The sequence below is a fragment of the Pelophylax lessonae genome (assembly GCF_965119305.1).
Source record: "Pelophylax lessonae genome assembly, chromosome: 3".
NCBI classification, from domain to species: Eukaryota; Metazoa; Chordata; class Amphibia; order Anura; family Ranidae; genus Pelophylax; species Pelophylax lessonae.
Window position 1 is genome coordinate 606509797 of NC_138770.1, and position 23816 is coordinate 606533612.

Sequence of the window (23816 nt, forward strand, 5' to 3'; positions counted from 1 at the left end):
CCGGGTCATTGATGGCGACCGTACCCGCTTCATTGATACGCCTGAGCAGGCGGCCTCCTGGCTTGATGTACGCTGATCCGGGGACCCTCCTGTGGACTGGTATGAGGGTTGCCCCTATCCCTGCTGTCTTTTCTGTGGCCTGTTAATCCCTGGGGTCCCCTCTGCCCCCCCTTCCCCTTTTCACTTGACTCTCGCCATAGACTTTGCTTGGTTCATTTACCCCCCTTCCCCCCCCTCCTTTACAGTTGCCAAGTGCCATCGTTGTCGTGCATCAAGATAGCTCGCCATCGTGGAGCTACCCTAAGCACCTACCAGTACTGCACGGTTTCATCCACAAAGCTCCTTGATTTCTCCACTCTCCCCCCCGGACTACCGGGCTTCTCTTCCTCTTCCCAGGGGAACAGCAACCCCTCTCCCACCCTGCAGCCATGTTCTGGATCTAACGGGTAGACTTGTGTTTCCTTTGCTGGGGATGTTGTTTTTCGGGGTACAGGCCGTCCCTAGCTCCCCCCGGGGGGTCCAGGTTCCCCCCCGGTTCCTTTTTTCTTTTTGCGGGGGATGCTGGGGTTTGGCAGGATAGGCACTGCATGCCTGGGCATTTTTTTTGTTATTGTATGTTCCTTTGTATGCTTCATGTTGTTCACTGTTTATGGGTTGCGTGTGCGGTGCTTGGGCTCGACTGAACTTGCTACTCCCCTGATGCTAAGGCTGTCCCCTGCGGGATCCCCCCTCATCTACACCCTCTGTGGTTGTCATGGCCCCACGTGACCCTCAGTCATTTTCCATCATCTCATGGAATGTCCGTGGCCTTAATTCCAAATTTAAGAGAGCGCTTATGTTCCAATATCTGTCCTCCCACAAACCATCCGTAGTAATTCTTCAGGAAACGCATCTGGTGGGGAGCAAGTTACAGTCCCTCAAAAAACCGTGGGTTCATAAATCATTCCATGCCTCTTACTCTGTTTATGCCAGGGGGGTCTCGATATTGATCCGCAAGTCTCTGCCTTGTGAGGTGGAGGCGGTCCATACAGATCCCCAGGGCAGATATGTTGTCCTGGTCCTCATCCTTTGGCAACGCAGATATGTGTTGGTGGGTCTATACGTCCCCCCCATTTAAGTCTGAAGTCCTCTACTCTGTGTTGGATAAGGTGACCCCCTATTGCCCGGCAAAGCTGCTGTTCTTGGGGGATTTTAACGCCATCCTCTCCCCCACCTTAGACAGGCCTGCTCCCCCTAAAACCTTTTCAGCGGATTTGTTGCAATGGGCGGAGGCTGCCGGGGTGTGGGAGGTTTGGCGTTGGAAGCACCCGGACCAAAGAGGTTACTCCTGTTTTTCCTCTTCGTACAAGACTTCCTCCAGAATTGACCTGGCGTTGTCTGATGTGGTGACGGCGCGGTACTTACCGGCAGGTTTGTCGGACCACTGCCCCTTGGAGCTTACCCTGCGCTCTCACATGGCTCGTTCAGGCTCCATGTGGCGTTTGGGCCCTCAATGGGTGGAACACCCCGGGGTCGCCTCTCAGACTCCACCGGTTCTGGAGGAATATTGGAAACATAACGCTGACTCGACATCACCTGGGATGGTGTGGGATGCCTTTAAGGCGTTCACCAGGGGCCACTATATGTCCACCATTGGGGCGGTCAGGTGGCAACAGGCCTCTGAGCTGGCCCGTCTGGAGGGGGAGGTGGAGGGGGCCTCTGTTGCTTACGGCCTGGACCCCTCGGTCTCCAACTTCGAGGCGTTGCAGGCGGTGAAGCGGGACCTCCATCTACACATGTCAGAGGTTACGAGATTGTCCATGTATAACGCCCGCTAAAACGTGTTCGAACAAGGGGATAGGAATGGTCGATTTTTAGCTCTCATATCCCAACATGATGCGCCCTTGACGGTGATCCCTGAACTTACGTCTCCCACAGGGGGGGCCCTCACCGCCCCCGAGGACATCTTGGAGGCCTTTCGTTCTTACTACAGCTCCCTCTACTCTACTACCCTCCCCCCGGACTTTCGACCGTCTGACTTGAACTCCCTTCTGGATCCGGTGGCCCTGGGATGGCTCTCTGACAGTGAGCCGCAATGGCTGGTGAGACCCATTGCCTCTGAGGAGGTTTTGGCTATTCTCTCGACCATCCCGAGCGGCAGGGCCCCGGGTCCAGATGGTCTCCCTGTGGACTTCTATAAGACCCACTCCGGACTTCTGGCTCCTCTGCTGGCCGCAACGTTCACTAGGTGTCTCGCGGAGGGGTCCCTCCCTCCTTCGATGGCTGAAGCGCATGTCATCCTCATCTATAAGTCCCCTAAGGACCCTAAGTTGTGCGCCTCTTACAGACCTATTGCGCTGCTCATTACTGACTTGAAAATCTTGACTAAGTTGCTGGCCACCCGGCTCCAGCCCATGCTGCCCTCAGTGGTAGACCAGGACCAGACCGGTTTTATGCCCCATAGGTCCACTGACGTGAATCTGCACAGACTTTACACCAACCTTCAGGCGCACCATCTTAATGTAGGCACAAGAGTGGTGGCCTCCTTGGACATAGAAAAGGCCTTCGATTCGGTCGAGTGGCCCTTCCTGTGGGAGACTCTTCGGAGGATGGGATTTCCCCTGCTCTTTATTGAGTGGTTGAAAATCATATACCGTTCGCCAATGGTGGCTATTCGTTTGGGTGGACAGGTGTCGTCCTGGTTTGCCCTGTCTAGGGGCACGCGGCAGGGTTGCCCTCTCTCCCCGGCCCTGTTTGCCATTGCTATGGAGCCGGTGGCGGAAGCTCTTCGCATTTTCCCGCTGGTTCGGGGTCTGCGGATTGCCGGGCTGGAGGAGAGGGTAGCCCTGTACGCCGACGATCTCCTGTTGTTCCTTAACGACGCCGACTCTTCACTTAAGGGGGCGCTGCATGTTTTGGAGGCGTTCTCTCGGGTGACCGGGTTGAGGGTCAACTGGTCCAAATCGCAGCTGTTGGCGATCAACCAGGGGGCCCGCTCCTCAGCTCCGTCTGACATTCAGTTGGAATGGGTGGAGGAGATGGTCTATTTGGGGGTGCGGATCTCTAGGGATGTTGCAGAATTTATCACTCTCAATCTGGACCCGGTGGTAGTGGCGGTCAGGGCGAAATTGAAGGCATGGGAGAATCTGCCCCTTTCTCTCCTGGGACGGGTCAACCTGATCAAAATGAAGGTGCTACCTAAATTTACTTACCTCTTCCGCCACTCTCCCAGGTGGATACCGAAGTCCTTCTTTCATTCCCTAAACAAATTGTTCTCCTCCTTCTTATGGGGGCCTCGGCCCCCGAGATATAAATTTTCCACCCTGATGCGCCCCCTCTCCTAAGGGGGACTTGCATTCCCGGATTGCCACAAGTATTTCCTTGCGTCCCAACTGGTCTCGGCTGCTTGGTGGCTGAACCCGGATCTCTATAACTCGGTGACTGCGGTGGAGGCGGCGGTGCTCGGGTCCGTGGAAGCTCTCTCACACTTACTATTCAGGGGACCTAAAGCCCCACATGAGCCTACGTCTTCCATGGCCGCGGTCCTGCGAGCCTGGAGAACTGGCTTGCAGTTCGAGGGCTACCCGGACACTGCCGTCTCCCCAAACGCACCGTTGTGGCATAACCCCACCCTTCCTCATCTTTACTCCCTCCCTGACCCGGTGGTTTGGACGAAGCATAATGTTAAAAGGATTTCGGATATCTCCTCGGATCTTTCCTTCCCCCCCTTTAGTTTCTTTACTGACACCTTCCAGGTCCCGTCGTCTTTGGTTTTCAGATATCTACAACTCTCCCATGCCTTCAAGTCCCAGTTTCCGTCCGGGGGCTTCCAGGCGGTTCAGTCGGATCTAGAGAGGGTTTTGAGGTACGAATGCTCGGAGAGGGCGGTGTCGACCCTCTACGCGCATCTCCTTCGGGTCCACTCTCCGGAGCTCACTGGTCTACTTGCTCGCTGGACCAGGGACGTCCCGGACTTGGACCAGGAAGACTGGATTAACATGTGGGAACAACCATTTCAAGTGCTAGTTTCTCTCCGAGACAGACTTATTCAATTCAAGATTGCCCACAGAGCCTATCTCACCCGCACCGGATGCACAAGATCCACGTCTCCCACTCTCCGGAGTGCTGGCGGTGCGGCCAGGTCCCGGGGGATTTCCTCCACATTTTTTGGACCTGTCCCCACCTTTCTGCCTTCTGGTCCGGGGTGCTCCATATGATCAGTCGGGTCTCCTCTGTTTCGCTGGATCCCTCCCCGAGGATCTGTCTCTTGGGGTTGCTCGATGACCTGGTGACCCGGGTGGCGGAGCGGACGTTGCTCGGCCTTTTACTTTTTTATGCCAGGAAATCTATTGTACTTCACTGGCGACGCCGCTCCCCACCCACGGTACATCAGTGGAAGATCCTGGTGAACTCGGTTCTTCCCCTCTATAAGGACACATATGCTCACAGGGGGTGCCCCAAAAAGTTTGACAAGGTGTGGTCCAGATGGTTAGCGGACTCCTCCACGGCCGGGAGTGACTGAGATGGGCCTCGCCTTTTGCCCCACAGTGCCTGGCGATCCCTGTCCCAGTGCATGGATGAAACCCGGGGTGATGGGGGGAATTTTCATGTCTACTAATTGGCCATATAGGTGGGTCTCGTGGGGCCCTCGGCACTAGCTGTATGCACTGTTTGTCGCTCTTACATGACTTCTTCTCAGGGTTCGTATGTCATTGTATCTACTGTACTCTGTAATGGACCCCTGCGTGGGTACTCTGCCTTACATGCCTACATGATTGGTCGAGTCGGTTCTAGTCTGAGTCTTTGCACCGCTGTTTGTTGAAGTTGTTTTTCTGTGTTTATATTTCAATAAAAAGATTTTCAAAAAAAAAAAAAAAAGATATTTTCTGTATATGTGATATACCGAAACTGCTTAAAGATTTATATTATATCCGATCAGGCAGCCTTATGATCCAGGCACCACTGAAAGACAGCGCAACCAGGCCTTATACTTCGGGAAACCTTCTTCTGCAGACTACACTGCAGTTAAGCAATACAGCCTACGATGCTAAATTCACGATCATTGCTTTCAACTCTTCACAGAGTTATGTGAAATGTCTGCGCGTTAGAGAAAAAATAATTTACCCAATTGGTAGTGCTCTCTGCTAAGGTTGTTTAAATCTTAGACCTGAATGGAAATATATATCCTTTGGCAGGTAAAACAGCTCCCTTATATGTATTTTATCTCTGTATTTAGCTGTTAGCCTGGAGTTCAGCTTTCATTTCCTGCTATTCCCTATTACTTATACTCCCTTTATAATCTATGCACCATTCGCACAGCACAGCAGAGAAAATGACCAGTAAAATCACCAATACAGTCTGCTCAGAATTCATCCAAGGAAAAAGACCCCCCCCCCCCCTTAGGGATCGACCGATATCGGTTTTTCGTTGCAAATACCGATATTTTGGCCAACGCATATCGGTATCGCCCGATATGGGCCAATATTTTGTACATCCTATGTCAGGGTCCGAGACTAGTCTTCTCCTCCTTCAACCATTAGGTGGTGATGCTCATGTAAGGGTAAAATGATGTCACATAGCATAATTCCATTTACAAATGTTATTGAATATGCCACTCACATATGTACAAATTAAAGATATAAGCAATTCCACATTAGCAGATCTGCTGGCAGATCGGTATCTCTCACCCACTTGCCGTAAGTGATACCCGGATGATACCGCTCTGTTCGGCATCCACTCAATACTGCTCTGTGTCTCACCTGCTCCATCTCCCACCTACCCGATAACGATCCGTTTCTCACCCACTTGCTGTAAGTGACACCCGGGTAATACCGCTCCGCTCGACATCCGCTCGACATCCACTCAATACTGCTCTGTCTCTCACCCGCTCCATCTCCCACCCACCCGATACCGATCCATCTCTCTCCCACTTGCCGTAAGTGACACCCGGGTGATACCACTCTGTCCAGCATACGATATCGGAGGTCACGTGCGTGGTCACGCCCAGCGTGACTTAATTTGTACATATGTGAGTGGCATAATCAATAACATTTGTAAATGGAATTATGCTATGTGACATCATTTTACCCTTACATGAGCAATATTTGGAATATCGGCAATATCGGCCAGTTCCGGGGCCAATACAGATATATCGGCAAAAGTCAATATCGGCCCTCAAAATATCGGCCTTGCCGATAATCGGTCGATCCCTACCCCTCATGCTCCCAAGTGATCACAATCAGGCCAGGTGACTGGTTGCTTAGGTACCAATCACTGCATTGTGGGAGGAAGGGGAGACGGTCACATGATATCCATACCAAGAAGTACCAGGTATCTCTCTCCAGCAGGCTAATGAAGGGCCAGAAGGGAGAAGGGAAGGAAAAGCAGTGAAGGGAAAGGGAGGGGGGTGTATGTTAGGGGCAGCGTCTGACAAGTAAATGTTGCTTTACATTGTCAGGAAAAAGCACAGGTTCAATTTAAAAGGTGAACTTTGGGATAAACAAAAATTTCCAGATACAAGTATATTTGTATTTTAATCTTGGGTGGGATTTGTGCATTTCTCCAAGATATGTGCAGTAATCAAGTGTGAAACTGCCACTGTGCAATAGCTTCTTATAATAAAAACTGGTCACTGCTGTTATTCTTCCTTGTGCAGGGTGACGGGTCTTGTACCCACCTCCCTCCTATAGTTCACTTCTGGCAGCCTGCAGGGGGTGGAGCCTACTGACCCCCCCCCCCCCCCACTGCGCTGTGTTCTACATAATACAGTAATATCTGGGTTTGTAAAGGCATTTGGAACACACAGAGTGAATTCATAGCCTTCATGGCTTTTGAGGAATATATTTCAGTCAAAGTTTTTGTGCGAGGACTTAGCTTTAGCCCTCGTTCAGCTTAACTTGTACGATTTTAAACCAGCAAGTCAGTGCGAGTTCGGGGGTGATTTGACAGACATCTGTGTGGGTTACTGAACAGATGTCTATTGAACTCGCCCTCGAAGTCGCCAAAAGTCAGCGTCGCACCAATTACGTTGCGGGCAAAAGGCTTTGATTTGGCATGCGATTTGACTTGTCAAACACATCAAAGTCGGACCAAAGTAGTGCAGGAACTACTTTGAAGTCGTTGTGACTTGAAGTAGCACAGATATGAACGTTACTCATTGGAAATAATGGAGTACGACTTGTCATGTTACTTTGCAGTCCCAAGTCATAGGACAAGTTGCATATGTTAGAAAGTTAGGGAGCAGAGAGAAAAGAGAAGACATCAAATACGCTACAAATTATACTATAACAATCAGGATCAGATGTGTGAGTAAAGTTCAATAATAGACATATTGGAGTGTAAAAATGTGGATGTCGAAACAGTTCTGCTATTTAGCATAATGTTTTTAGCAAGGAACAGAACAATCCTTTATGTGTACGGGCATTTTACTGTAGTCATTAACCTCTGATGTCTCTGCCTAGAAAGAGCCACAAATATCTCCTGAGTTGGGAACAGAAAACTGAAGGCTGCACAGGGAGCCCGGTCATCATTCCGAGAGTGTGCAGCTATTGGAACTTTTATTGTACTCTCCAAGCTTCTATCAGCATAGGGCAAATGGTTAAAAAATTACAATAAAGAGTAAGAAGGATAATACATTTGGGACATCTGAAATTTAAAAGTAAGTGCCTCTGCCAATGGACTTTGGGCTTGTGTCAATGGCATGTGGGAAGCATCTAAGATCATTCAGAGTTCATTGACGTGCACATTTGATTTTATGTGGGGTGTTGATGTGGTCAGGGCCGCTGATAAGGCAGTACAGCCAGCCCTCTTGTACTGGGCCCAGGCCCCATCAGTTCAAAAGGGGTGCTCGGGCAATTGCTGAGCTGTGCTGTCTTATTGCAGGCACAGATCCTTTCTTGCCTCCCCCTGCAGTGTTTCTAGCTTCTCCTCCCCCATCACTGGCTGCACTGCAGGGAGAGTGTTTCTAACACATGGGCCCCTTCCATCTGCTGTCCGGGCCCCCCTGTGTGCCCCTTTCCCCTGCAGCGCTGACAGCTTCCCACCTAATATCTCCCACTGCCAGCTGCTGCGGGCACACAGAGGGATGCTTCAGGAAGAGGAGAGGGGGAAGGGGTCCGTAAGGAGGGCCCTGTCAGGTAAGCTTATGAGGCCCATGATTGGTAAGAACAGCCCTGTATGTGGTGATAGCTGTTGGTAACTGCTGGTGCCACGTGTGAATTCCTGTGATCCAGTACATGTTCCCTGCTGTTCTATCATGTGGCTGACTCACTTGAACTCTATTGTACAAGACAGGGGGGTTTATTTACTAAATCTGGAGAGTGTAAAATCAGGCTCCGTTCTGCATAGAAACCAAACAGCTTCCAGGTTTTATTGCCTAATCATTAAGTGTTACTAAACCCAGGACCCTGCATTCACTATATCTGGTCTCCCACAGAACACGGAAATTCAAATTTTAATAAATATACACTGCTAAATACTTTTTTCTCAATAACAGTATATAGCAGCTTTGTGACTTCTATCCTTTCCTGAATAAGGTTGTTGGAGGAGTTTTCATACTACACTGAACCGTCCTATCAGGATGTAGGACCCCTGACCCTCTGTCTGGACAGTGCTCATTGGCCCTGTGCTGATCACATGCTCTCTCACAAGAAAAAAAACCTCTCTAGCAATACACACCAAACTGAGCATGTGCAGCGTCTTATCCAGACATGTTCTGGAGTCAGTGAAATAAGAGAAGGATCTGTGCACACAGGATCAAACAGACTTTTTTACACAATGCAGAGGATTAACCCCTTAGGTTCTACAGTGAGTATCATAAGCATGCTTTACTGCATATAAAGACTGATTTTACTGTTGTGGGTTTCATAACACTTAAAATTGAACAAGCTAAGTTTAGCAGCTGATTGGTTTCTATGCAGAAGTGAGCCTAATTTTGCACTCTCCGGCTTTAGAAAACAAACCCCAAAGTCTTTTAACACTGCTTTTATAGATTGACCCTTAAGAGAAACTGAACATAAATAAATCACCGGGACCGGATGGCTTGCACCCGAGGGTTCTTAAAGAGCTCAGCCAGGTGATTGCCAGACCATTATTCTTGATCTTTAAGGATAGTTTACAGACAGGTATGGTGCCAGCTGATTGGAAAAAAGCCAACGTGGTACCAATATTTAAAAAGGGGCCGAGATGTTTCCCGGGTAACTATAGGCCGGTCAGCCTAACATCTGTAGTCTGCAAGATTTTGGAGGGGATGTTAAGTGACCACATACAAGACTTTAGTAATGAAAACTGTATTATTAGTAGTAATCAGCATGGATTCATGAAAAATCGTTCTTGCCAAACCAATCTATTAACCTTCTATGATGAAGTGAGCTGCCACCTAGATAAAGGAAAGCCTGTGGATGTGGTGTATCTGGACTTTGCAAAGGCCTTTGACACCGTTCCCCACAAACGCTTACTGTACAAACTAAGGAAGGTAGGTATGGACCATAAGGTGAGTACCTGGATAGAGAATTGGCTCCAGGGGAGAGTCCAGAGGGTGATGATTAATGGGGAGTACTTGGATTGGGCGGGTGTGGAAAGTGGGGTCCCCCAGGGTTCTGTCCTGGGACCAATCCTGTTTAATTTATTCATAAATGATCTAGAGGAGGGGATATCTAGTACAATCTCAGTATTTGCAGATGATACTAAACTAAGCATGCCAATATCTTCTATGCAGGATGTGGAAACCTTACAAGCGGACCTGAACAAAATAACGGGGTGGGCAACTACATGGCAGATGAGGTTTAATGTTGAAAAATGTAAAGCAATGCACTTGGGGGCCAGAAACCAGAAAGCAAGCTACTCACTAGGGGGGGAACCTCTGGGTGAGTCTAGGATGGAAAAGGACTTGGGGGTACTGGTAGACAACAGGCTTGGCAGTGGCATGCAATGCCAAGCCGCTGCAAGCAAAGCCAACAGAATACTGGGATGTATAAAAAAAGGGGATTCACTCCAGAAATAAAGAGATTATTCTCCCACTCTACAAGACTCTGGTCCGGCCACATCTGGAGTATGCTGTCCAGTTCTGGGCACCGGTCCTCAGGAAGGATGTGCTGGAACTGGAAAGAGTCCAGAGAAGGGCAACAAAAATATTTAGGGGAATGGAGGACATCAGCTATGAGGAAAGACTACAAGCACTGAACCTATTCTCTCTGGAGAAGAGACGATTGAGGGGGGATATGATATCAATGTACAAATACTATACTGGCGACCCTAGCATAAGGAACAAGCTATTCAGAGAAAAGAGATACAATAAGACACAAGGCCACTCACTAAAACTAGAGGAAAGGCGGTTTACCCTTAAAGTGCGTAAGGGGTTCTTCACTGTAAGAGCGGTAAGGATGTGGAATTCTCTTCCACAAGCAGTCGTATCAGCAGGGAGCATTGATAGTTTCAAAAAACTATTAGATGGGCACCTTAGAGACCACAACATACAGGGGTATACAATGTATGTTTAAAAGCAAACACACACACACATCATAGGTTGAACTGGATGGACTGATGTCTTTTTCAACCTCATTAACTATGTAACTATGTAACCCTGTTCTGGACATCATATGTGTTCACATGCGCTCCTGAAGAAGAAAGAGAATGTTTTCCAAACACGTCAAGCTTCTCATGTGGACCAATTTTGTAAAAACAGGAATATTCTCTGTATTATAGATGTAAACTTTACATGGGATGTGGTTAGTACGATGTCTTTTTTTAACTTTTGTATAATACATTTGGAATTGCATGTGATATATTTCTGTTTTGTTGGTTGTGCTCACTACTCGTATGCCTACACATTTTGTTATGCATTTGACTTGCAATTTACCTTTTTCTGACCCGTATTTGACTTTCTTCAAGCAGGATTTGCATCCAACTAGTCTTGTATTGAAAAGCAAAACAACTTGAATAAAACAAAAGCCCAAAATCTGCATATGGTATATTGCTATGGTATAGCAATCACAGCCAGAATTCTGTCGCTGGAACCTGTATATAGGCTTTGAAGTCCAGAGCAACATCACCTCTTTTACATACAGTGTATGTTCCAGCTGTCCCTCACTTGGAACCAAATCACTTTGTCTCCTATTCTTCCTCAGTTGTCTCTCTTTGGTCTCATGTATAGACCTCTATAGAAAAATATTATTTAATGTAATCAAACGTTTTATGCCACACTAAACCTTTCATCCAGCCTTGAAATAATTGCATCCAAAGTTGTATTAAATGTTCGTTTTCTGTTTTCTTTTGAAATAACACTCATGTTATACTTACCTGCTCTATGCAGTGGTTTTGCACAGAGCAGCCCCGATCTTTCACTACTCGGGTCCCCCGTCGGCGCTCCTGGCCCCTCCCTTCACCAAGCATCTTGCTATGGTGGCACCTGAGCAGGCTCGCTCCTGAGCAACTGCTCTGTCTGACCATTTAGACACAGAGCACAGCTGGGCCCCGCCGTCACTCTCTCCTCATTGGCTCACTGGCTGTGATTGACAGTAGCAGGAGCCGATGGCTCCCACTGCTGTCTCAGTCAACGACAAGGCAGAGACCCTGGAGAGCCGCTGCTCCTGTGCACATCCTTGGATCGGGCATATGTAATTATTAGGGGAGGCTGGGAGGGCTGCTAAGCACAGAAGGTTTTTTACCTTCATGCATTCTGTAATAAAACCTTAAGCCTTTAAAACCACTTTAAAAAGAGAAAACAAAAAACATGCATTTGTTGTTTTGAAAAGCTTGTATGAAGGAAAATGAATGGTGCGAAAAAATAACTTGTTATTGTTATTATTCAAACAGTTTTTGCATATTCATTTTTTGTGGCCTGTATAACTGTTGGCGTGGCAGGGGTGTATCCTTTGCCTACATACCTGTCAGAATGTGGAGAAATATTCTTGAAGGAAATAAGACGCATATGAATCCATACTGCACTGACTTGCTTCTGAGTCCGAGTTGCTCTGAATTATTACTGAGTTGCTTTGACTTGCCGTAGCTGCCTCTAGTTACTTTTATCTGCTTTTATATTCATACTGACTTATGCAGGGAAAAAAGCAGCGCAGATGCAAATTGCCTATTGTCCTAACACAGAACATTTTCTTTTTCTACTACCTGGATCAGAATCATGTGAAATGTGTGAATACACTTATAACTGTGTTTCTATTGATTATGAGAAATATGTATGGCCAAAAGCTATACAGAGAAAAGACACCTCTTTAATGCCTATAAGCGTAGAGCTACTATGCCTTATGCTAAATCCATTCCTGATGGCAATGCACACAGTCAGTGAAAGAACATCATCTTGCTATTCTTACTTGTTTTGACTTTGGTGCTCCCAATGTATCCCGGCCCTTCTTCACCAGCTTACTCAGGATTTGGCTCTGGATTCTGGCTGGATTGGTGTGTGTTCCTAGATGTATGGTGGAAATCATCAGCTGGTTCTGTTTTCGATTTCCTGAGCCACTGGCTGACATTCGCCCAGTGAGCGATCTTTCTGTAAAAGAAGATATAACATGTTACCACTGGTGCCATGTCAAATATTGTGACAAACCCGAGCAGTTCAATTTGAGAAACCAGTGAAAACATGTAAAGCATGTTTATGTACCAGAAGATCCAAATATTTAAGCCTAGCAGCATAGCACACCTTGCATAACACCCTCTTCTCCAATCTCCTAAGCCTTGCTATTGATCAGTGAGTCCACTCATAAAGAACCAGAAGGAAAGGTTTTGGAAACGGGACAAGCTCAACAGTTACATAAAAGGTTATGATTTACATTTACAGTGTATTTTAGGGAAAATAAAAACTATTCAGTAAATCTCTGCAATACATACAAGTCTCCCCATGAAGTTATATGGTCTCCTAACTATAGAAGTTTATTGATTGCAATTTATACAGCTCTTATAATCTTAAAAAGAATTACCATTATTTTTTTTTTATTTTACTAACCTGTCCCCTGTGGGATAAAGTACATGTAGTACTTTGTTCCACATTGCTAGGTGCTTTCTAACCCTTGCTGAGGTCAGACTGGGTACCTTTTCCCCACGTGGCTGTTTGACAACTTAGCTAGGAAGGAGATGGCTGCTTGTGTAGGCTCTGAACAATCTCCTAAGATAAGCGAAGGCAAGAGGAATGCAGAGGGGGATGAGATGTGCAAACTTCCTGACCCTTTGCATTCCTCTTGCTACTGCCTAAAGGAGTTGTAAAGTCTCAATGTTTTTCACCTAAATGCATTCTATGTATTAGGGTGAAAAACCTTTGGTGCTGCAGCTGCCGCCCAGACCCCCAGCCGCTGTCTCGGGTCCTCATTGGATAGATTGATAGCAGCAGGAGCCATTGGCTACAGCTGCTCTCAATCAAATCAAGTGACACAGGAGTGGGGGCGGGGCTGAGTCCTGCTGTCTGTGTCAGTGGACGCAGCAGGACTCATGAGCGCACCCACGCGGGTGCCCTCATGGAAAGCGGCTCTCCATTAGGGATGATCGAACGGTTCGGGTCCACCATCGGTTCGGCCTGAACATTGGGTGTTCGAGGTTCGGCCGAATTTAGAACTTTTTGCCCAAAAAGTTCGGAATTCGGCAACCAGAACCGACCAAAATGCAATGGTTCAGGAAATGGGCTTTAAAAGCCCGTGATTGGACCAGAACCATTAGCAAAAGCCAATTGAGGGGGCAGAAGAATGCTAGGAATGTGATTGAAGTGACTAGGGGGTCCCTAGACCAATCATTAGTGAATACGCCCCCCCCGTATATAAGATAGCCCCCGCCAAATTCCTAGCATTGTTATACTGGACATGGAAGAGAGTGGAAGCAGTTCTGTTAATTTTACTTTAAAAGTGTCATTTAGCATTTATTAGTGTGAGGAAAGGGATATCTAGTGTAGTTAGAGTGCTCCTTTACACTTTAGTTAGCTTCAAAAATGTAGTTTCTGTAGGGAAAGTATGAAGTGTCAGGGTGACCGTAATGTAGTGTAGGGTTAACTGACTGCTATGGCAGGGTGACCGAACCCTTCCATACCAGGGTGACCGTAATGTAGTGTAGGGTGAACTGACAGTGACTGCTATGGCAGGGTGACCAAACCCTTCCATAGCAGGGTGACCGCAATAGAGAAAAGCTATTTTCTCTTAGCTGACTTTTGTTTCTGTAATATGGCTTCGCCGCCGCCAGCATTTTTGGCTGCAGGCGTTGCTAGTGCTTTTTTGAGCACATGTTTGGAGTCAGACATGACTTTTGAACATGTGTATAGGGGGTATATATACACATCCATGTCTGTATATATACACCTGCACATATATACGTGTGAAAGGAGCAGAAAAAACTACTTGCGCTAATGAAATAATTAACACCAATATATTTCTGCTCCTATCACACCTATATATGTCTAGGTGTGTATATACATATAAGTATGTGTGTATATACACCACTATACACAAGTTCAGATATTTTGCCTGCCTCCAAAGAACCCAAAAAAATGCCCAAAAAACGCTAGCGTCAAAAAAAAAAAAACGCCCATGTGTGTTGTTGCAGGCATTTTTTGGGGGTTTTTGGAGGCAGGCAAAACATCTGAACTTGTGTATACAGTACCACTATACACAAGTTCAGATGTTTTTCCTGACTCCAAAGAACCCAAAAAAATGCCCAAAAAAAAACACCTGCTATTAAACCGGCAAGGTGTGAAAAGCGAGAAGCCATATTCCAGATCTATAATTGCACTAATACAAACAATCTTTTTTATGGTTCTGGACATGCTACAGAGCTGAAACTTCACAGGTACACTTTTTAGACCCCCCAGATACTAAATCCAATTTTTTTTTTTTCAATAATTGGCTCTCTATCAAAAATGACAATTTTTAGACCCCCCAGATACTAAATCCAAAGAAATATATATATATATTTTTTTTAATTTTTTTTAAAAAATTTTAAATAATTGGCTCTCTATCAAAAAATGACAATTTTTAAGAACTTTTTTTGTGTGATTTTGTGTCTGGGGGGTCTAAAAGGTGTACCTGTGAAGTTTCAGCTCTGTAGCATGTCCAGAACCCCCAAAAAAAGATCATATAGGTGTAAAAGTGGGGTCCCAAGTTCCCTGCTCTAATGAAAAATTATCTTTTTTTCTGGTTCTGGACATGCTACAGAGCTGAAACTTTACAGGTATACTTTTTTAGACCCCCAGATACTAAATCCAAAGTCAAAATAAAAAAATCTCTTTTTTTTTTTTTAATTTTTTCAATAATTGGCTTTTTTATCAAAAATTACAATTTTTAAGAACTTTTTTTTGTGTGATTAATAGTCCCTGGGGCATGACCCAGAACCCTAGGCACTTTTTAGGGGCATTTATTGGGTTTTAGGGCTTTAAAATTGTGTTTTTTGATTACCGAAGTTCGGGTCCATTGATTTCAATGGGGTTCTGAAATCCGGGCCGAACTTTCGGGTAGTTCGGATGTTCTGGCCGAACCGAACTTTTCAAAAGTTCGATCATCCCTACTCTCCATGGGAGTACCTGATGAAGAGGAGGAGCCAGGAGCGCCAACTGGGCACCCCATAAGAGGAGGATGGGGGCTGCTCTGTGCAAAATCCTTGCACAAAGCAGGTAAGTATAACATGTTTGTTATTTTGCAAAATAAAAAAAACAAACCTTTACAATCACTTTAACTTGATAAAGTGCTCAGACCTGAGACAAGTGGCTGTTAGGAAGCAGCCATCCCCTTCCTAGCTATGTCGTGGATGGCCACAGGGGGAAATAAGGGTAGGGAAGGGGAGGTGCCAAGTCCAACCTCAAAGAATATTGATCGCTCTTCTTTAAAGCAACCCTGTGCTTCACCCTGCTAGGGCACAGCAACAGGTTCACTTTAATGCTAGTCTACTCAGCTGCACATACTAACATTTCTTTTGCATCCGACTGCTCTGTCTGGCTGCCAGGAAAAAAGAAACAAAACCAAATTTAAGCTCCAAGTTGTGACCTAGAGCTTACACAGGGTTGAGGATGTTTTCCTTGTCCCCATGTGACAGCACTGGACGAGTGTGGCTGCATAGTATTCAGACCAAACTCGTGCATGACCCTTTTTTTTGTCCGCACCAGAATCGGTTCACACCCATGCGATCAGATTCCTGTCTGAATGCACAGTTCACATTGCGATCTGCGAACAAATCTGGGCATGTCATTAACTTTGTATTGACACCTGCCATGGTTCGCAGAGTGCAGTGTAAACCGCCGGCATTTAAGGCGCGATACGGGAACCCGCACTGGATTTGCAGGGTTTCCCGCATCGCACAAGTGTGAACCGGCCCCTAACTTAGATTATAGTAAATTACTGAAAGCCAAATGATGTCAAGGTCAGCTTTTGATTTACCACAAACTGTAGTCATTTTACATTAGGCGCAATTAATGGCTTTCTTAATAAACAACAAAACACATTAATTGAAGCTGGCAGGGGGGAAATTTGGTCAAATGAGAAACCTCTAATTTTGTGGCAAAATTAGGTTTTTATAAAATTTCACACTCCGATTTCGGAGATTGGCTGATTCTGGCACACTTGCAGAATGCCCCGCTCAATCCTCCACAGTTACAGTAACAAACATGTAATGGATGTGATTGTACACGTTTGTAGAACACATGGCTACTTGCCACCCTATGTCTGTATGGAGCTTTACCTGTGCCTTCAGCTAAAACTCCAATCTCTTCATCACCTCCAGAAATTGATCCTGTTATAGATGTGATATTCTGCAAAAGGCTACAAACACACAGTACAACAGTTATGTTATATGAGTAAATTTACACAGATACAGGTATAATAAAGGGGTAAGGAGACTGAGGGAACACTTCCTCCTGCTTGCAGCAGACTGATGACTTTAGTGCCGATCCACACATATGCGATGCGGGAACCCATGCGAGTACACTGCGGGTTCCCGCATCGCACTCGACTCACAGGCAGTTCACACTGCCATATGGAAATCGCTGGAGGTGTCAATATATAGTTAATAACACCCCCAGATCAGTTTGCATATCACAGTGTGAACTGTCAGTTCGAACAGGAATCGGATCGCATAGGTGTGAACACCCATGCTATCCGATTCTGGTGCAGACCAAAAAAGGGGTCAGAATGCGATGCGAATTCAGCCAATCTGTATGGCTGAATTCGCAATGCACAGACATTGCATGTGATTTGCAGAGCAGTGCGCTGCAAATCACATGCAATGTCTGACATCCCATATGTGTAAACCGCCACTAATTCTTCTAAGATGTTCCTGTCAGAAGAGGCCTGGACATCATGCCTGGACACAGTCTCTTATTTAGGAAAAGTACAGGTTTATGGAAAATGATACAGTTGCTAAATATTGTGACATGTCAGGAGTTTTTTCATGCAGATTCAGTTTGCTGATATGTCCTGTTCACTGCAGCAATGATGTGCTGTAACCTGTAACTATCTATCAGAAATAATCATTCTGGAACACCCATTTCAGTGAAATAACATTGCTAGTTAGCTATATATTTGCTATGGGTTACTACACAGAAAGAAAAATAAATAGCATTCTGTTATTCACACAATAGCCTTATGTATATAGTCAAACCTATAATCAGTGGTAAGCTTTCTTACTTTGCAGTGCTGCGGTTCTACTAGGCTTAATTCCCACTAAATAAATTACTGAAGACAATAGAGTTGATTTACTAAAGGCAAATAGACGGTGCACTTTGCAATATGCAGTTGTACTCTGTAAGTGCATTTGCTCCAGAGCTTAGTAAATGAGCAGAAGCTCTGCTGACCTCCATCATCCCAATCACGTGCAAGCAAAAATCTATTTTTTTTTTTCTTCTCTGCATGTGATTCAATATTCTTTGCAAAGTGAAGCTTTACCTCATTTAATAATTGGAGAAATTGCACTTGCAGAGTGCAACTGCACTTTGCAAAGTGCATAGTCTATTTGCCTTTAGTAAATCTACCTCAATATGTTATGCTTGTGTTTGTCTGGGTTACTGATGGGTGCTCAAGCTGCTGCACACCACCCAAAGACATACTTACAGATTAATGCTGAACTCCAGTAAGTGCAGATATACTTCAAATGGCAAGCTACTGTATTATTTGAACACAGTCTAATTTCAGTTTTTGTTTTCCAACTAAAGCTGGCCATACATGGATTAAAGTGCAGCAGGAATCGGATGAATTTAAATTCATGTATGGATCTTCCAGTTCATGAGAAGTTGATCTATTGATAGACTTTTCATTAATAGGGCTTATTTTCGCTTGATCAGCATTTGCAGGGAATCGGCTGCAGTGCTGATTGGTGTATTCTGACGGTGAGGGAGTCCCGAATGTGTAGATGGGTAAATTGAATCAGTTTTTCCGTTCAGCCAGCAAACCAAATCATATAAGGCGAGCTTAAGACCTTCAAGGTAGTAGTTTCCAGCAATGACAATCAGTTGCTGCTACTCCTGACTGGTCTTGTTCCTGCCCCCTTGAAGGGAATACCGTAAGTGATGCCAGTAGTTTGTGATCACCTTGGTTTTTCCTTGCCCATAAACAACCATAGGATGGGCATGGGCACCTGAAAAGACCCTCCTCACAGCAGCCAATGTGGGGAAAATGCAGAGAAATCAGTATAAGTAGGTAAATCCAATGCCTTTTGGGGGCTCACAACTCCCCCTTCATCAGGACTTGTGCTGTTGGTGATAGAAGGAAACACTGGAAAATGAGAATAGAAACAACGATCAGAATGATGAAGCACAAGCCCTGATGAGGGGGGAACTGTGAGCTACTGATTTACCTACTGATTTTTCATCTAGATCTAAATTAATAAACCAAATCAATTTTAGACTTGTAGCGCTCTCATCCTTTACACTTTTATTGGATTACTCTGGGGACTTAAAGGGTTACCCCATATAATAGAGAGCTGCCTCCTAAGATTGGAGACTACACCAGATCATACTTTTGAGTCTAGTGCTCCACCAGCACCTATTCTGTAATGGATTTACCTACTAATCTTTCATCTAGATCTAAATTAATAAACCAAATCAATATTAGACTTGTAGCGCTCTCATCCTTTACACTTTTATTGGATTACTCTGGGGACTTATAGGGTTACCCCATATAATAGAGAGCTGCCTCCTAAGATTGGAGACTACACCAGATCATACTTTTGAGTCTAGTGCTCCACCAGCACCCATTCTGTAATGTGCTAACGAAAACAAGTGCTGTCTAAATGACCTAAATATGAAACTAGTTGCACTGTTTTACACACAAGTGCTGGGAATTCAGAGTAATACCTGATTGTCCTGGAATCACTAAATAGGAAGATGTGCCCTAGCACAGTCCCAGCCTTTACAGACAGTCCACCAGGTTTCTGGAGTTTATGCAACATATTCTGGATTAAGGTGGATTTCCCAACTCCTGAATCACCTAGAAATGCAAAAAAAAAAAAAAAAAATAGGTAACACAAGAGCACCCCGAAAAGGATATAGATGGATACTGATATAAATTGATCCATGGATACTCCGGTATCAGGAGCTCACCTGTGAAGAGGATGGGCTGCTTGGCTATCAGGAGAAGGCTGCTTAGGAAGGAATACCTCACACTGTCCACAGTAGAGATGAAGCGTTGGACAATGCCACCTCTGTCCTTTAAAGGGTTAAGCTCTGAGAACAGTAAGGTCTCTAAAAAGACAAAAAAGGGCAAAAATAACATATACACACCCAAATATACTGCAGCATTTCCTAAATTGTATATATATATATATTTTTTTTTTTTTTTTTTTTCTTTTACCATATGAGCAAAAGTAAACATTGTTGAAGCAGAACTATAGCCAAAATAGCAAGATAAAAATGCATAGCCCAATTAATTAGATAGTATATGTGCTATGCATTCACCCGTCGTGAATGTTGTTGTATTTTTTTGTATACAAACTTTTATTGAAAGGAAACAGAAGATGGTGGTACAAAGAGAATTGGTACAATAATATGACAAATAATGGTATCACGTAGAGTAAACAGAGATATAACAATCTTAAGTAATTTCAAGTTATCTCTATTCAAAATGGGAATTTGATATCAAAATAACAACAAGGATATCAAGAATATAGTTCCTGGACATAGGTACAGAGCAGTTTTAAATAGTTAGTCACCTGTACAGTAGTCAGAAAAAAAAATATATGAGTGTGTATCCATGGGTCCCATTTATTAGTGTGAAATTTCATAGAGTTGTAAATAGTATGAAAATTTTTTTCCATAATATAGATCAAATTTATTCTTGTTTTAAGTTGTGAAACCGGAAAAAGAGTTTGATTTCCAATGTATGGCAATCAGCCATTGTATAGCATCTGAGATAGTGTGAATTAATCTAGTGTGAGGTATGGATAAATTAATAATTGGTGAAAAAAGTAAGCAATTAGATATAGTGAGGGTGATGTTAGTATCTGCGATTTTTGAAGAAAAAATGTCCAACTGGCACCAGATGAAAGAAATTTTATCGCAATACCAAAACATGTGGGTAAGGGAACCAGGAGAGGAGCAGCCTCTGAAACAATTTGAGGGAGTGGAAGGGAAAATAGCGTGTAGTTTAAGAGGTGTTAAATACCATCTCGTAAGCAATTTGATCAGTGTTTCTCTAATAGTGAGGGATAAATTTAATCGTCTCTCAGTCACTATCACTCTGGAGAACATACAGTCAGGTCCATAAATATTGGGACATCGACACAATTCTAATCTTTTTGGCTCTATACACCACCACAATGTATTTAAAATGAAACAAACAAGATGTGCTTTAACTAAAGACTTTTAGCTTTAATTTGAGGGTATTTGCATCCAAATCAGGTGAACGGTGTAGGAATTACAACAGTTTGTATATGTGCCTCCCACTTTTTAAGGGACCAAAAGTAATGGGACAGATTAACAATCATAAATCAAACTTTCACTTTTTAATACTTGGTTGCAAATCCTTTGCAGTCAATTACAGCCTGAAGTCTGGAACGCATAGACATCACTAGACGCTGGGTTTCATCCCTGGTGATGCTCTTCCAGGCCTTTACTGCAACTGTCTTCAGTTCCTGCTTGTTCTTGGGGCATTTTCCCTTCAGTTTTGTCTTCAGCAAGTGAAATGCATGCTCAATCGGATTCAGGTCAGGTGATTGACTTGGCCATTGCATAACATTCCACTTCTTTGCCTTAAAAAAACTCTCTGGTTGCTTTCTCAGAATGCTTTGGGTCATTGTCCATCTGCACTGTGAAGCGTCGTCCAATGAGTTCTGAAGCATTTGGCTGAATACGAGCAGATAATATTGCCTGAAACACTTCAGAATTCATCCTGCTGCTTTTGTCAGCAGTCACATCATCAATAAATACAAGAGATTTAGTTTCATTGGCAGCCATACATGCCCACGCCATGACACTACCACCACCATGCTTCACTGATGAGGTGGTATGCTTTGGATCATGAGCAGTTCCTTTCCTTCTCCATACTCTTCTCTTCCCATCACTCTGGTACAAGTTGATCTTGGTCTCATCTGTCCATAGGATGTTGTTCCAGAACTGTGAAGGCTTTTTTAGATGTTGTTTGGCAAACTCTAATCTGGCCTTCCTGTTTTTGAGGCTCACCAATGGTTTACATCTTGTGGTGAACCCTCTTTATTCACTCTGGTGAAGTCTTCTCTTGATTGCTGACTTTGACACACATATACCTACCTCCTGGAGAGTGTTCTTGATCTGGCCAACTGTTGTGAAGGGTGTTTTATTCACCAGGGAAAGAATTCTTCGGTCATCCAGCACAGTTGTTTTCCGTGGTCTTCCGGGTCTTTTGGTGTTGCTGAGCTCACCGGTGCTTTCTTTCTTTTTAAGGATGTTCCAAACAGTTGATTTGGCCACACCTAATGTTTTTGCTATCTCTCTGATGGGTTTTTTTTTTTTAGACTAATGATGGCTTGCTTCACTGATAGTGACAGCTCTTTGGATGTTATATTGAGAGTTGACAGCAACAGATTCCAAATGCAAATAGCACACTTGAAATTAACTCGGGACCTTTTATCTGCTCCTTGTAAATGGGATAATGAGCAAATAACACACACCTGGCCATGGAACAGCTGAGCAGCCAATTGTTCCATTACTTTTGGTCCCTTTAAAAGTGGGAGGCACATATACAAACTGTTGTAATTCCTACACCTACCACTTGATTTGGATGTAAATACCCTCAAATTAAAGCTGAAAGTCTGCAGTTAAAGCACATCTTGTTTGTTTAATTTCAAATCCATTGTGGTGGTGTATAGAGTCAAAAAGATTAGAATTGTGTTGATGTCCCAATATTTATGGACCTGACTGTAGGTTTCTAAATTCCATTTGTCCTCTACAACTCCTATTAATGCCACATTCCTTGGTGACGCAAAATTTCCATTAGTTCTCTATAACACGAGTATCCTCTCTCCTTGGATTAGTAAAAACCTAATGACTTTATCTAAATTCATCATAGATTCGAGTTTTGTTGATTTCTCTTCCCTACAATCAAAATACAATCTTCCGAATTCGGAGCATTGAAACTTTCTACAAATTTGACATTTTTGTCATAAATATTATCCACTTTCCAATCTAGATTCCCCTACCTTTTAAGAAAATATATGCCTCAAAGACCCTAGAGGTAAAGGCCTTATTTCTTTAATTTATTATAACTTAATTAATACCAATCCTCCAAACAAGCTCCCACATATGCTCAAATGGGAGATTGAATGTTCGCTTACTCTATCCATAGAAGATTTGTATGTGAATAATCTCAGGAAATGTGAATGTTGTTGTAACATATACCTTCAATACAGATATTTCCCCGGGAGCATTTTTTTTCTGCCGTTAGATTTCCTTACATGTATTCAACTCACTACCTATGAGCCAAAGTTGTTGTGGACCCAACCCCAGCCTTTGACTGGACAGGGAAAGGAGAAGCGGCACAGTGATGAGCTCATCTCTCTGTCACTTTGCTCCTTCCGCCTATCAGCATGCTGACTCCTTGTTCTGTTTGTTCTTCTCACGCTCCAGTCCTGCTGTACAGGTCAAATTCAGGTACTTACAAAAAACATTTAGGGATGCATTTATGATTACAGAACTGCATTAATCTGTGCCTTTTACCTCTGCCTAGAGTTTAGTTTTAAAAGAAAATGATTTGTATTTTCAGTTAGCATTTTAGTCATTACTGCAGGTTTTCTTAAAAAGGTTCATCTGTTTTTTTATTTTTACATGTTTACTTCCAAATTCTTGCTGTTGTATTAAAGTGTATGTCTAGGCAAAAATAAAAATAAATAATGTTTAGCATATCTCTGCAATACCTGCACATTCCTCCACTTTAACTTAATTATAGTTATTTATTATATTATAATTTATGATTTTGTGTTTCAAACTTTATCATACCTGAGATGTTATAAAGAAGAACGCACAATAAAAAAAAAAAATCATATGTAAATAGTTGGTTTGGGCTGCTCGTTCTTAAGAATTACATGCAAAATAATGGTACCGCTTTCAGCACCTAAAATCGGAAAGAATCATATTGCCAGGGAGGTTAAATAACGGAAAATTCCTATCATACTTACCGTAATTTTCCTTTCCTGGTGGTCTCCATGGCAGCCTACGTGTGGGTTAACCCCGCCTCCTCTCCAATGGTATAGGACCCCCCTCTATAAATTTCAGCTTGCAGGCACAGCCAGTGTTCCATATCTTAGCCGAATCCAAGACCAGAGGGTGGGAACTCCGGCTGCCATGGAGACCACCAGGAAAGGAAAATTACGGTAAGTATGATAGGAATTTTCCGTTTTCCTGGCAGTCTCCATGGCAGCCTACGTGTGGGAAATAACTAGCCCAAACCACACGGGTG

The 23816-nt window shown here is 44.2% G+C and overlaps 1 protein-coding gene across 1 annotated transcript in view; it reads right to left on the reverse strand.

Annotated features, from left to right (window-relative positions):
* Nucleotides 1-23816, reverse strand: part of DNAH14 (dynein axonemal heavy chain 14) — a gene marked incomplete at its 3' end in the record, with an annotated part of 442814 nt that overhangs the window by 135688 nt on the left and 283310 nt on the right. The window contains exons 45-48 of the mRNA XM_082252323.1: nt 19490-19630; nt 19244-19376; nt 16636-16715; nt 12303-12481 (exon numbers count right to left, since the gene is read on the reverse strand). Of these exons, the coding sequence (XP_082108449.1) occupies nt 12303-12481; nt 16636-16715; nt 19244-19376; nt 19490-19630 (533 nt within the window). The remainder of the gene's footprint in view (nt 1-12302; nt 12482-16635; nt 16716-19243; nt 19377-19489; nt 19631-23816) is intronic.